This window comes from Carcharhinus amblyrhynchos, unplaced genomic scaffold (genome assembly GCF_965287045.1).
Source record: "Carcharhinus amblyrhynchos unplaced genomic scaffold, sCarAmb.v2.hapA chromosome_355, whole genome shotgun sequence".
In the NCBI taxonomy this organism is placed as follows: Eukaryota; Metazoa; Chordata; class Chondrichthyes; order Carcharhiniformes; family Carcharhinidae; genus Carcharhinus; species Carcharhinus amblyrhynchos.
Window position 1 is genome coordinate 153,586 of NW_027650095.1, and position 12,322 is coordinate 165,907.

General features: G+C 48.5%; 1 protein-coding gene across 2 annotated transcripts in view; it reads left to right on the top strand.

Annotated features, from left to right (window-relative positions):
* LOC145339234 (amphiphysin-like) overlaps positions 1-11,523 on the top strand; it is a 67,690-nt gene extending 56,167 nt beyond the window's left edge. For both annotated transcript variants that reach the window (XM_080183631.1, XM_080183632.1), the window contains 4 exons: positions 2,344-3,586; positions 6,981-7,142; positions 10,569-10,664; positions 11,211-11,523. In XM_080183631.1, coding sequence (XP_080039757.1) covers positions 2,344-3,586; positions 6,981-7,142; positions 10,569-10,664; positions 11,211-11,318 — 1,609 coding nt within the window. In that variant the 3' untranslated portion in view covers positions 11,319-11,523. The remainder of the gene's footprint in view (positions 1-2,343; positions 3,587-6,980; positions 7,143-10,568; positions 10,665-11,210) is intronic.
* Positions 11,524-12,322: the final 799 nt, after the last annotated feature.

A 12,322-nucleotide genomic window follows, 5' to 3' on the forward strand; every position in this document is an offset into this window, starting at 1 on the left:
CTGCCAAAGATTCCTCTTGAACAGTTGCCCAGCCATACAATAACCCCAACTTCCACATCTGCTGGCTACCAGGTGGCAAATCCTGACTGTATGATGCAGCTGGTAATCTCCTCCCCCACTCAAAAGTGCAACCTTCCCCCACATTAACTGCATTTGAGTTAATGTACGAGCGGAATCTTCCAGTTAAATAGCCCACTCCCAATTGAAAATGTTTACCCCATTCTGGTGATAGCTCACATCAATAAATGGCGCCATTGGCCAACCCCAGCATTACCACTTAGAATTTGAATTCAATCAAAAACTGGAATTAAAAGTTTAACGGTAACCGTGAAACATCAATTGTAATAAAAACCCATCTGGTTCATTTGGCCCTTTTAGGGAAGGAAATCTGCTGTCCTTACCCAGTCCGGCCTAAGTGTGACTCCAGAGCCACAGCAATGTGGTTGACTATCAGCTGCCTTCTGAAATGTCCTAGCGAGACGCTCAGTTCAGTTAGAGATGGGCAATTAATTCCTACACACGGTGGCACAATGGTTAGCACTGCTGCCTCACGGCGCCAAGGACTCGGGTTCAATTCCAGGCTTGGCTGTCAGTCTGTGTGATATTTGCACGTTCACCCAGCGTCTGTGTGGGTTTCCTCCGGGTGTTTTGGGTTCCTCCTGCACTCCAAAAAACGTGCAGGTCAGATGGATTGGCCATGTTAAGTTGCCCCTTGGTGTCCAAAAATGTAGAGATTAGGTAGATTGGCCATGTTAAATTGTCCCTTAGTGTCCAAAGATGTGCAGGTTAAGAGCATTAGTATGGTAAGGATATGGTCTATGGGGATAGCGCCTGGGTAAGATGCTGTGGTGGAGGGTCAGTGCAAACGCAATGGGACGAACAGCCTGGTTCTGCTCTCGAGGGATTCTATGATACAATGTCCGCAACCCATGAACACATCTAACTCGGTGGTACTGTTCTGATAGTTCTGCATCTGGTAGTTTTACATTCTTTAGGATTTGGGTCAGCAAATTCTCTCCTCCTGATGCTTTTCCTCCTTTGAAGATGCCACCTGGTTTAGGGTGAACTTGGTGCTTCACCAAAATTGCCCACTCACTTTCGCTTCTTCCAACATGCCCACGATGATATCATGTGATGTCAGCCAACATCCAACCAAACGCTTCGGGTATACTGAGGCCAATTCTAGTGTTATCACTGCAGCCTCACCTGACGCTAATGGGCAATTTAGCATGGCCAATCCCCTTAACCTACATATCTTTGGACACTAAAGGACAATTTAGCATGGCCAATCTATCTAACCTGCATATCTTTGGACACTATGGCAATTTAGCATGGCCAATCCAACTAATCTACACATCTTTGGACCCTAGGGGGCAATGTATTATGGCCAATCCACCTAACCCACACATCTTTGGACTGTGGGAGGAAACCGGAGCACCTGGAGGAAACTCTCACAGGCACGGGGAGAATGTGCAAACTGCACACAGACAGTGACCCAAGGTTGGAATCGAACCCAGGTTGCTGGCGCTGTAATGTAGTGCTAACCACTGCCACCGTGCTGCCCAAAACCCATTGAGTTCAGTTAACAAACGCAATCACAAGAGCCTGCCCGTTTTACTTTTAACACCATAATAAAAATGTTTATTGAAGAAGAAAAATTCATTGTATTACAAAGGTTGGAAAGATTCCAATACAAACCGCAGGAAATGATTCAAGTGTACACTGTTTCATTCCACCTTTACAGACACAAAACCCCAGTGAAGATTTACCACCATCTGACCACCAAGGCTTCTCGGCGGGGATGGCTGAGTTGTGAACAGTTCTGCTTATCTGAGCATTCACTCGATGTGTTTGCCCCAGTTGGTATCTCTCCCTGAGCCACTCAAATAACTGATCTAAATCCCCTGTCAATTCAACTTCAGAACTGAAGTATGAGCTTCCTAAGTCCGAATCCCCAGCGGTCTTGCAGGATTTCTTACTCCTGCCTTCACTCTGTCTGGTATGCGCTCCCTTACTGAGCAGCTCTGCTGTCATTCCTTGTGTCTCCCTTGGACCTCTGTTGCTCGGAAACAGCACAGTTTATTTTTACCTTGTGTTTCTTTTCCCTCCCTAAATTCACTAGACCGCAAAGCCCTTTGTCACCCAATTTTATTTCAGGGGTCGTAAAACCTCATTAAAAACGCATGTATACAAATCGAGCCTCCAGACGTCCTGGCACCAAGCTTGAAATGAAACTAGAACCAAGTTGCATGTTTCTTAGTGCAGAAATGCCAAATATAAATTAAGCTTACAGTTATAAATGGTTCCGACCAACAGCGTGAGGTGTGTTCTTTTCTGTTATAGCAATCGGCGTTCGCTGATTATCTCCTCACCAGTGAATCCTGCAAGTCGGCTTTCAACTTCTTCGGAGAGCAGTCTTGAACAGTCGTCAGGGACTGCCACTGTATCGAAGGAAGAGGCGTTACCCCTTGCGACGCCACCCCCTGCAGAAGTTGCAACTCCACAAACTCCAGCATTGGATGAAGCAGGCGTCGAAACAACCCAGCCTTGCCAAGAGACGCGCCCGGCTGCAACGTCAGCGGCCAGCGGAGCTCCAAAACCTCTTCCGCGCTTGTCATTGAGTAAGATCGAGCCCCTTGATCAGCCGCCTTCTGAAACACAAACCTCGGAGGAAGTGCTGGCTGATGCTCCACTGGCTTCGCCTCGCAACGTTCAGGCCTCAGCTCACGTCACAAATCCAAACTCTTCGGAAAATTCGAGGCTAGAGTGCTGTGGGGAAACGGTGGACGCCCCTCCACCCAAAGCACCGAGACGTGAATCATCTTCGGAATCCACATTGCCTGGATTGTCCAGCGATGATTCTGTCCATCCATCTGATCCTGATGACCAACATTCGGGAATACCATCTCCCAACACCTCGCCAACGCTTGAGAGCTCGCCCACAGTTCCTGTTGATGTGACCGAGAAAGCCAACTCAACCCTTGAAGATGTTGCTTCTTTGCATCCTTTGGCCACTCAAGATGCTGTGGGCCCAGCGACAGATCCATGTCCAACCACGTCAAAGGGGGAAACACCTCTGGTGTTAAGCTCTGAATCCGCCAAAGCCTCAAAACCCGAGCTTGAAGCGCCAGTGTGTGCTGAGGTCTTAGCTTCCTCTGGAGAGCAGGCACCTCCTGATATTAGCCCAGCAGTGCTACAAGCCTCAGAGGGAGAAGCCAAAGTCCAGGTTGCCGCAGACGCCTTGCCTCTCTTGGAAGATCAGCCGTCTCCTGGAATTCCTGAAGCTCAATCTGAAACCCAGGCCTCGGTTGAGGCCTCACCTTCCTCAGAGGATGAAACGGCAAATGCCGTGGCTATCCCAGCCGACCCTACAGCCCAGGAAGGGTCACAGCCAAGTGTTGGAGCTTGTGTTGAGGGACTAACGTCATCTGATGTTCAGAGCGCAGTACCTGCCCCTACACTCTCTCACTCAGAGAATATCTTGACCCCACCAGCAAATGGCTGCCCTGCTGCACTGCACAGTTGCGAAGCTGCCCTGACTTCTGACCCACTGCCGACCGTCACTTCTCCACAGCTGGCAACTCAGGTAATGTGGAGAGAGAGAGAGATTTAGACAACTGCAGGAATCAATTTGATTTTGATTTGATTTAATTTATTATTGTCAAATGTATTGGGATACAGTGAAAAGTATTGTTCCTTGCGCACTTTACAGACAAAGCATACTGTTCATAGAGTACATAGGGGAGAAGGAAAGGAGAGAGTACAGAATGTAGTGTTACAGTCATAGCGAGGGTGTAGAGAAAGATCAACTTTATGAGGTCGGTCCATTCAAAAGTCTGACAGCAGCAGGAAAGAAGCTGTTCTTCAGTCGGTTGGTACGTGACCTCAGACTTTTGTATCTTTTTCCTGATGGAAGAAGGTGGAAGAGAGAATGTCCGGGGTGCGTGGGGTCTTTGATTATACTGGCTGCTTTTCCGAGGCAGCGGGAAGTGTAGACAGAGTCAATGGATGGGAGGCTGGTTTATGTGATGGATTGGGCTACATTCATGACCTTTTGTAGTTCCTTGCAGTCTTGGGCAGAGCAGGATCCCATACCAAGCTGTGATACAACCAGAAAGAATGCTTTCTATGGGGCATCTGTAAAAGTTGGTGAGAGTTGTAGCTGACATGACAAATTTCCTTAGTCTTCTGAGAAAGTAGAGGCGTTGGTGGGGCTTTCTTAACCATAGTATCAGCATGGGGTGATCCTAGAAACTTAAAACTCTCGATATTTTATCCCCATTGATGTAGACAGGGGCGTGTTCTCCTTAGCTTTCTGAAGTCGATGACAATCTCCTTCATTTTGTTGACATTGATGGAGAGATTACTGTTGCTGCACCAGTTCACCAGATTCTCTATCTCATTCCTGTAACTCTGTCATTGTTTGAGATCTGACCCAATACGGTGATGTCATCAGCAAACTTGAAATTGGAGGGGAATTTGGCCGCACAGTCATAGGTGTATAAGGAGTATAGTAGGGGGTTGAGAACACAGCCTTGTGGGGTAATGGTGTTGACGATGATTGTGGAGGAGGTGTTGTTGACTGCCATTACTGACCAGAATAAATTGCAGGAACTTCTTGCAGTGTTCATTCCTGACCTGGGGCTGGAAGACAACCAAAAAAAGCGTTGATACAGGTGTCGAGAAGTCCCACACTGAGAACGACCGCGAATGTCTCTGTTGCGACAGCTCAGTGACTGTCACTGTTTGCTGTGCAGACACATGGATTTGGGCCGGTGTCTGTGGGAGTTTGCTCATTCTCCCCGTGCTTGAGTGGGTTTTCTCCGGGTGCTCTGGTTTCCTCCCTCGCCCCAAAGATGTGCTATTAGGCTGATTGGTGTAACAAATTGTCCCTAAATTAGTCCCCCCTCAATGTGGGATGCCATAAGCATAGACATGGGTGGAGGGGGGACTCATAATGTTAAAATGGCGGCGTGGGCCCGATGGGCCGAAGGGCCTGTTTCTCGTGCTGTGTTGTTCTTTGTTGTTCTTAAACAGACGGAAGACTGGCCTCAGTAAGATTATTGGTGCATCCCTTGGCATCCTTTGATGTGTATATCACCAGCATAGTGGATAGCAATGCTGCCTCACTGTGTCAGGGACCCGGGTTCGATTCCTGTGTGGAGTCTGCACATTCTCCCCATGACTGTGTGGGTTTCCTCCGGGTGCTCCGGTTTCTTCCCACAGTCCAAAGATGTGTAGGTTAAGTGCGAGGAACTCAGACTTCTTTAGTCAATAAGATTGAAAGAATTTGCTCAGCCTATTGTGTTACGACCCCCCCCTTTCCCCTAGCCCCACAATCCCACTCCACTTTTCCATGTATACTGCAGTCTGGAGTTATGGAGTCCAGAACCACCTGTTTAATAGTATTCAGCTCTTCAAGAGGGCTGGAGCTCCAGCAATCTCTCCGTCACGTGTTTGACCAGAAGTCTCTCCAATTCTTCCTGCCAGCCATTAGTGCGTTTTGGAAGGACTTGCAGGCTGACACTCATAGAAACATCAACAATAGGAGCAGGAGTCCATTCAGCCCTTCGAGCCTGCTCTGCTATTCATTTTGGTCATGGATTATCATCAAATTCAATATCCTGATGCCCCCCTCTCCCCTCCCTCCTCACCTTCCTCCCCCAAATCCCTTGAGCCCTTAGCTCCAAGAGCGATATCTTATAGAATCCTTACAGTGCAGAAGGTCGTCATTCGGCTCATCAAGTCAGCACCAACCACAATCCTACCCACGCCCTGTCTCCATAACCCCATGCAAGTACCCTAGCCAGAAGCCCTGACACTAAGGGACAGTTTAGCATGGCCAATTAACCTGACCACACATCTTTGGAATGCGGGAGGAAAGCGGAGCACCTGGGGGAAACCCACGCAGACACGGGGGGGAGAATGGATTTTTATTTATTTATTTATTGGTCACAAGTAGGCTGACATTAACACCGCAATGAAGTTATTGCGATGGGGCGGCACGGTGGCACAGTGGTTAGCGCTGCTGCCTCACAGCGCCAGGGACCCAGGTTCGATTCCCAGCTTGGGTCATTGTCTGTGTGGAGTTTGCACATTCTCCCCGTGTCTGCGTGGGTTTCCTCCGGGAGCTCTAGTTTCCTCCCACACTCCAAAGATGTGCTGGTTCGATGGACTGGCCGTACTAAATTCTCCCTCGGTGAACAAGAGTGTGGCGACTAGGGGATTTTCACAGTAACTTCATTGTGGTGTTAATGTAAGCCAACTTGTGACACTAATTTCTTCTCGAAATCACGCAAGGTTTGGATTTCAACCACTTTCTGTAGTAGTGAATTCCACACATTCACCATCCTCTGAAGGATTGTCTCCTCGCCTCAGTCGACATGCTCGCTCAAATTATGAGCGCATCTTCTATAGAGACCATAGAACGTTACAGCTCAGAAACAGGCCTTTTGGCCCTTGTCTGTGCAGAACCATTTTTTGCTTAGTCCCACTGACCTGCACTTGAACCAATTCCCTCCACACCCCTCTCATCCATGAACCTGTCCAAGTTTTTCTTAAATGTTAAAAGTGACCCTGCATTTACCACTTTATCCGGCAGCTCATTCCACACTCCCACCACTCTCTGCATGAAGAAGCCCCCCCTAATATTCCCTTTAAACTTTTCTCCTTTCACCCTTAACCCATGTCCTCTAGTTTTTTTTCTCCTCCAGCCTCAGTGGAAAAAGCCTGCTTGCATTCACTCCCATTGACTGTTACCCATTGACTGTCAACTCCTGGGGTGGGACTCACACCCAGAGCTTCTGGCTCAGAGGCCTGGGCCGCTAACCCCACTGCGTCCACAAAACCTCCAAGGGTTCTCTGGGACCTGAACAGCAAGAATACATGTGCCAACAATGAACCCCTGCCATTGGATGTACCTCTTCTAACTAGAATGCATGTGAGAAATGACAATTAATGCCATGACGTTTATCCTGCAGGATACTAAGGATGAGCACGAGGTGGAAGACCGCAGCGATATTAATCATGAAACGAAAAATACATCCCCAACTTCCGCGGATAGTGAAGCAATGGCTTTGGGCGAAAGTCAAACCACCCAGGGCTCACCGTGTGAAGAAATGCCAACTGGATTCATGTATAAGGTACCAGACCACAATATTATCATGGGGAGGCAATGGTCTAGTGGTATTATCATGATTAACCCAGAGACTCAGCTAATGTTCTGGGGACCTGGGTTTGAATCCTGCCACGGCAGTTGGTGGAATTTGAATTCAATAAAAAGTATCTGGAATTAAGAACCTACTGCTGACCATGAAACCATTGTTGTAAAAACCCATCTAATTCACTAAATGTCCTTTAGGGAAGGAAATCTGCCGTCCTCACCCGGTCTGGCCTACATGTGACTCCAGAGCCACAGCACTGTGGGTGACTCTCAACTGCCCTCGAGCAACTAGGGATGGGCAGTAAATGCTGGCCCAGCCAGCGACACTCATGTCCCACGAATGGATTAAAAAAATCCTGCCATTCTGTCTTCTAGTTCTCACAACTGATTGCTTCACCTTGCAATTGGGTAACATGAGCAGAACTGGTATTTATTATACATTCCTGTTTAAGAGTCAACCTCATAAGATGAAATGACTAGGATGGGCAGCACGGCACAGTAGTTAGCACTGCTGCCTCACAGTGCCAGGGACCCCGGTTCAATTTCTGGCTCGGGTCACTGTCTCTGCGGAGACTGCATGTTCTCCCTGTGTCTGCATGGGATTCCTTCGTGTGTTCCGGTTCTGTCCCTCAGCCCAAAGATGTATGTTGGGTAAATTGCCCCTTAGTGTCCAAAAATGTGCAAGTTTGGGTGGATTGTCCATGATAAATTGTCCCTTAGTGTCAAAGATGTGCAGGTTAAGGCGATTAGTGGGGTAAATATAGAACATATAGAAAACTACAGCACAAACAGGCCCTTCGGCCCACAAGTTGCACCTTTCATATCTCTACCTACTAGGCCTATCTATAACCCTCAATCCCATTAAATCCCATGTACTCATCCAGAAGTCTTTTAAAAGACCCCAGCGAGTTCGCCTCTACCACCACCGACGGCAGCCGATTCCACTCACTCACCCACCCCCCTCTGATTGAAAAACTTACCCCTGATGTCTCCTCTGTACCTGCTCCCCAGCACCTTAAACCTGTGTCCTCTCGTAGCGACCAGTTCAGCCCTGGGAAATAGCCTCTGAGAATCCACCCTATCTATTCCTCTCAACATTTTATAAACCTCTATCAGGTCACCTCTCAACCTTCGTCTCTCCAGGGAGAAGAGACCGAGCTCCCTCAACCTATCTTCATAAGGCATGCCTCCCAATCCAGGCAACATCCTTGTAAATCTCCTCTGCACCCTCTCAATAGCTTCCACATCTTTCTTGTAATGAAGCGACCAGATGTTGGGTTGTGGGGGTAGGACCTGAGTGGGATTGTGGTCGGTGCAGACTCGATGGGTCGAATGACCTCCTGCACTGTAGGGATTCGATGATTCTACGAACTCGACATGGTACGTGGAGTGTTGGCAGGTCCCTCTCTGGGAGGATATCCATGAAACAGCAAAGTGTTTACAGCAATCTCGCCGTTTTTAATGTGGACATTTACGTTCACGACGGAGCTGATTTATTGAATTCAATCTCACATATTAGCCAGATGGGATCTGACTCACTGACTTTCAGCTTCCTGCTCTAGTCCCAGAGCCGCGAGGTGACTGTACCTTGTTGAAGGCTTTATGCACACTGCAGGAAGTTGAAGACAGTGAAACAGAACAAAGCACTTCTGTAATTTGTAGGATTTGAGCCTCTCGTCATTCTCTAAACGTTCTGCTGGTTAATTGAGTGCAACGTTTACTGGAAATACCAGAGTTATAGCTGTCTCGGGGGTGGGGGGACACAACACCCATTCCCCCAATCTGCTACTTGCTTCAGCCGTTCCTGCCCCTTGTACACACTTCCCCTCCCCCCAGTCTGCTCACATGGGACAGCTATCCTAGCAGGAACATTCTGTACCCTATCAGTATTTATTTCCCATTTTCTGAACACTGATTGCTAGAAGTTAGCAGCAAAGATGCTGCCGCTGACGGGGGTTTTCTGGAACTTTCCCAGATCAGGCTCAGAGAGATTTTGAACATATTTCCCCCTCCAGTCCCGTGAGGACTGTAAATGCGAGGAAGCCTGCGATTTTCAGCCCTGGCAAAGGAAATCTCAGAGCTGTGGAATGATCCCAGCCTGGGCCTCTTTCAAACAATAACCTGTCCTAATCCTCCTCCTCCCGAGGCCTTTCTCCTTCCCAGGCCCCCCTCAGGCCTCTCTCCTTGGGACGTACACCACGTGGCCACGCCGAGTGCCTGGGACGTACACCACGTGGCCACGCCGAGTGCCAGTGAGCTTTTGACCTCATTTTACCATAGAGGTGATTGCTTATGTTAAGCTCGGACCCCAGACCAGACCCCTCCAGTCACTAGGAGCTGCTATTGGCCACTACTTAGCAACTCTAGGTGGAGAAGCGGGAAGAGGGCAATACACGAAGGGAGTGGATTATCCCGTCCCGGAGCGAGCGAGGGACGGACCATGGAAATGTCCATCGAGCTCGGGTGGGATTATCCGCTTTTGGGGCGAGTGCGGTCAAAAAATCCCGTCCATGTGTTTTTATATTATGCATTTATGGGACGTGGGTGTCGCTGGCTGACCAGCATTTATTACCCATCCCTAGTTGTCCTTGAAACTGAGTGTCTCACTTGGCCATTTCAGAGGGCAGTTGAGAGTCAGCCACATTGCTGTGGCTCTGGAGTCACATGTAGGCCAGACCGGGTAAGGATGGCAGATTTCCTTCCCTAAAAGAACCAGATGGGTTTTTCCGACAATGGTTTCATCAGTAGATTCTTAATTCCAGATTATTTTTATTGAATTCAAATTCCACCATCTGCTGTGATGGGATTCGAAGCCCGGTCCCAAGAACATTCGCTGAGTTTCTGGGTTAATAGTCTAGCGATAATTCATAATTCATAGGGGAAGTCCTATGAGGAGAGACTGAGGGATTTGGGGTTGTTTTCGTTAGAAAGAAGGCGGCTAAGAGGGGATCTTATTGAAACATATAAGATGATTAGAGGTTTAGATAGGGTGGATAGTGATAGCCTTTTTCCTCGGATGGAGAAAGCTAGCACGAGGGGGCATGGCTTTAAATTAAGGGGGGGTAGTTATAGGACGGATGTCAGGGGTAGGTTCTTTACCCAGAGGGTGGTGAGGGATTGGAATGCCCTGCCTGCTGCGGTTGTAAATGCGCCTAGTTTGGGGGCGTTTAAGAGATCCGTGGATATGTTTTATGGATGGAAAGGGATTTGTTTAGGTTAGAGGGTCATTGTTTTTTAACTGGTCGGCGCAACATCGTGGGCCGAAGGGCCTGTTCTGCGCTGTAATGTTCTATGTTCTATAATACCACTAGGCCATAGCCTCCCCAGTGTTAAACTGATGTGTAAACCATTCTGTGGATGCAGGCAGGAGGGGACACTATTTAATCCACACTTCACTTTCTGACAGGTGAGAGTGACACAAAGTTTGGGTGAGGAAAAGCATTTACAGTGTGCAGAGGGGGACGTCATACTGGTTTTGTCTTGCAACGAGACAGAAACACAGGTAAGCAAAATCTGTTAGATAACAGAGGAAAGGCGCCCAGCTCTCTCAACTTTCAGATCTGCTGACAGCCCCTGCAAACTAAGGACACCTCCCGCTGTCCACAAGAGAGGAAATGGCCACAGTCAGAGTGACTGTCTCTGAACAGACGCCACTTAACTCTCAACTCAACCCACATCACTCCCAGACAGCAAATGGTAGCAAGGTGTAGGAAATAGACATCGAAGGTTGCTGTAGGGAGAAGACATTATTTGTACCTCGCTTAGACGACATAGAGGGAATTATGGATTGCATTTAACCAGGAATGCAAATGCCCCAGTTATCAATTCATACACTGACAGATCCATCCCCGCCTGCACTGCGCCGCAGTGGCGCACAGCGACAGGCCCGTCCCCACCTGCACTGTGCCCCAGCGTTACACAGCGACAGGCCCGTCCCCACCTGCACTGTGCCTTGTTTGTATGGATTTTGGACACATCTTTCGGAATGACAGTTCTGGGATATTGCTGTCCTTTCGGGAGTTGTTATTGATTTCCATTTCTGTCTCAGAGCGAAGGCTTCCTGATGGGGATTAAGGAGACGGATTGGAATCAGTTGAAGGAGCTGACAAGTCAGCAAGGCACATTCCCAGAAGCCCTTACCGAGCGTGTGGATTGATAGCGGCAGCTCCTCCTTCATTCAGAACGCCCCCATGTCGCTGCTGTCCAGAGCTGGCTTACTGAACACAAGAACAACGTTTAGTCCCTCCTGAGCAGCGCAAAGGCTGGAGAGGCTCGACACTGCTTCACATTCTCTGTCTGTTTGCTTCTGCACTGATTTCCAGTTTATTCCAGGCACTGCAATAAAGCCGTATTGAGAGAGTGCTGAGAGTTCTTTCACTCCATCTTCCCAACACATTCTCTCAGCAATTGGTCTGAAGAGGAAATATTTAATTGGTTGCTGACCTTACTTAAAATATTATTGAATTCCAACGGTGCAGAGAGGCCATTTGGCCCATCGAGTCTGCACCGACAACAGGCCCTCTTCCCGTAACCCCTTGTATTTACATTGCTAATTTCCCCTGACATTAGGGAGAATTTAGCATGGCCAATCCACGTAACCTGCACATTTTTGGATTGTTTGGAGGAAACCCACGCAGACACGGGGAGAACATGCAGCCTCCACACAGACAGTGACCCAGGGCTGGGAATCGAACCTGGGTCCCTGGTGCTGTGAGGCAGCAGTGCTAACCACTGTGGTTGCTGGAATGTGAAACAAAAACAGAAAGTGCTGGAAAATCTCAGTGGCTCTGACAGCATCTGTGGAGAGAGAGAATAGAGCCAACGCTTTGAGTCTGGATGACCCTTTGTCAGAGCTGAGCTCCTGAGAGTATCTGAGTTAGAGAATAGTATTTGCTGATGATACAAAGCCAGGTGGGAAGGTCAGCAGTGAGGAAGACACAGATTGCCTCAATAGATGTAATGAGTAACATGGCAGACAGAGCATTATGTGAGAAATTGATTCTTTTTTTAAATTCATTTGTGGGAGATGGGTGTTGCTGGCTGGCCAGCATTTATTGCCCATCCCTAGTTGCTTGGTGAGACGGTGGTGGTGAGCTGCCTTCGTGAATCGCTGCAGTCCATGTTCTGTGGGTTAACCCACAGTGCCGTTAGGGAGGGAAT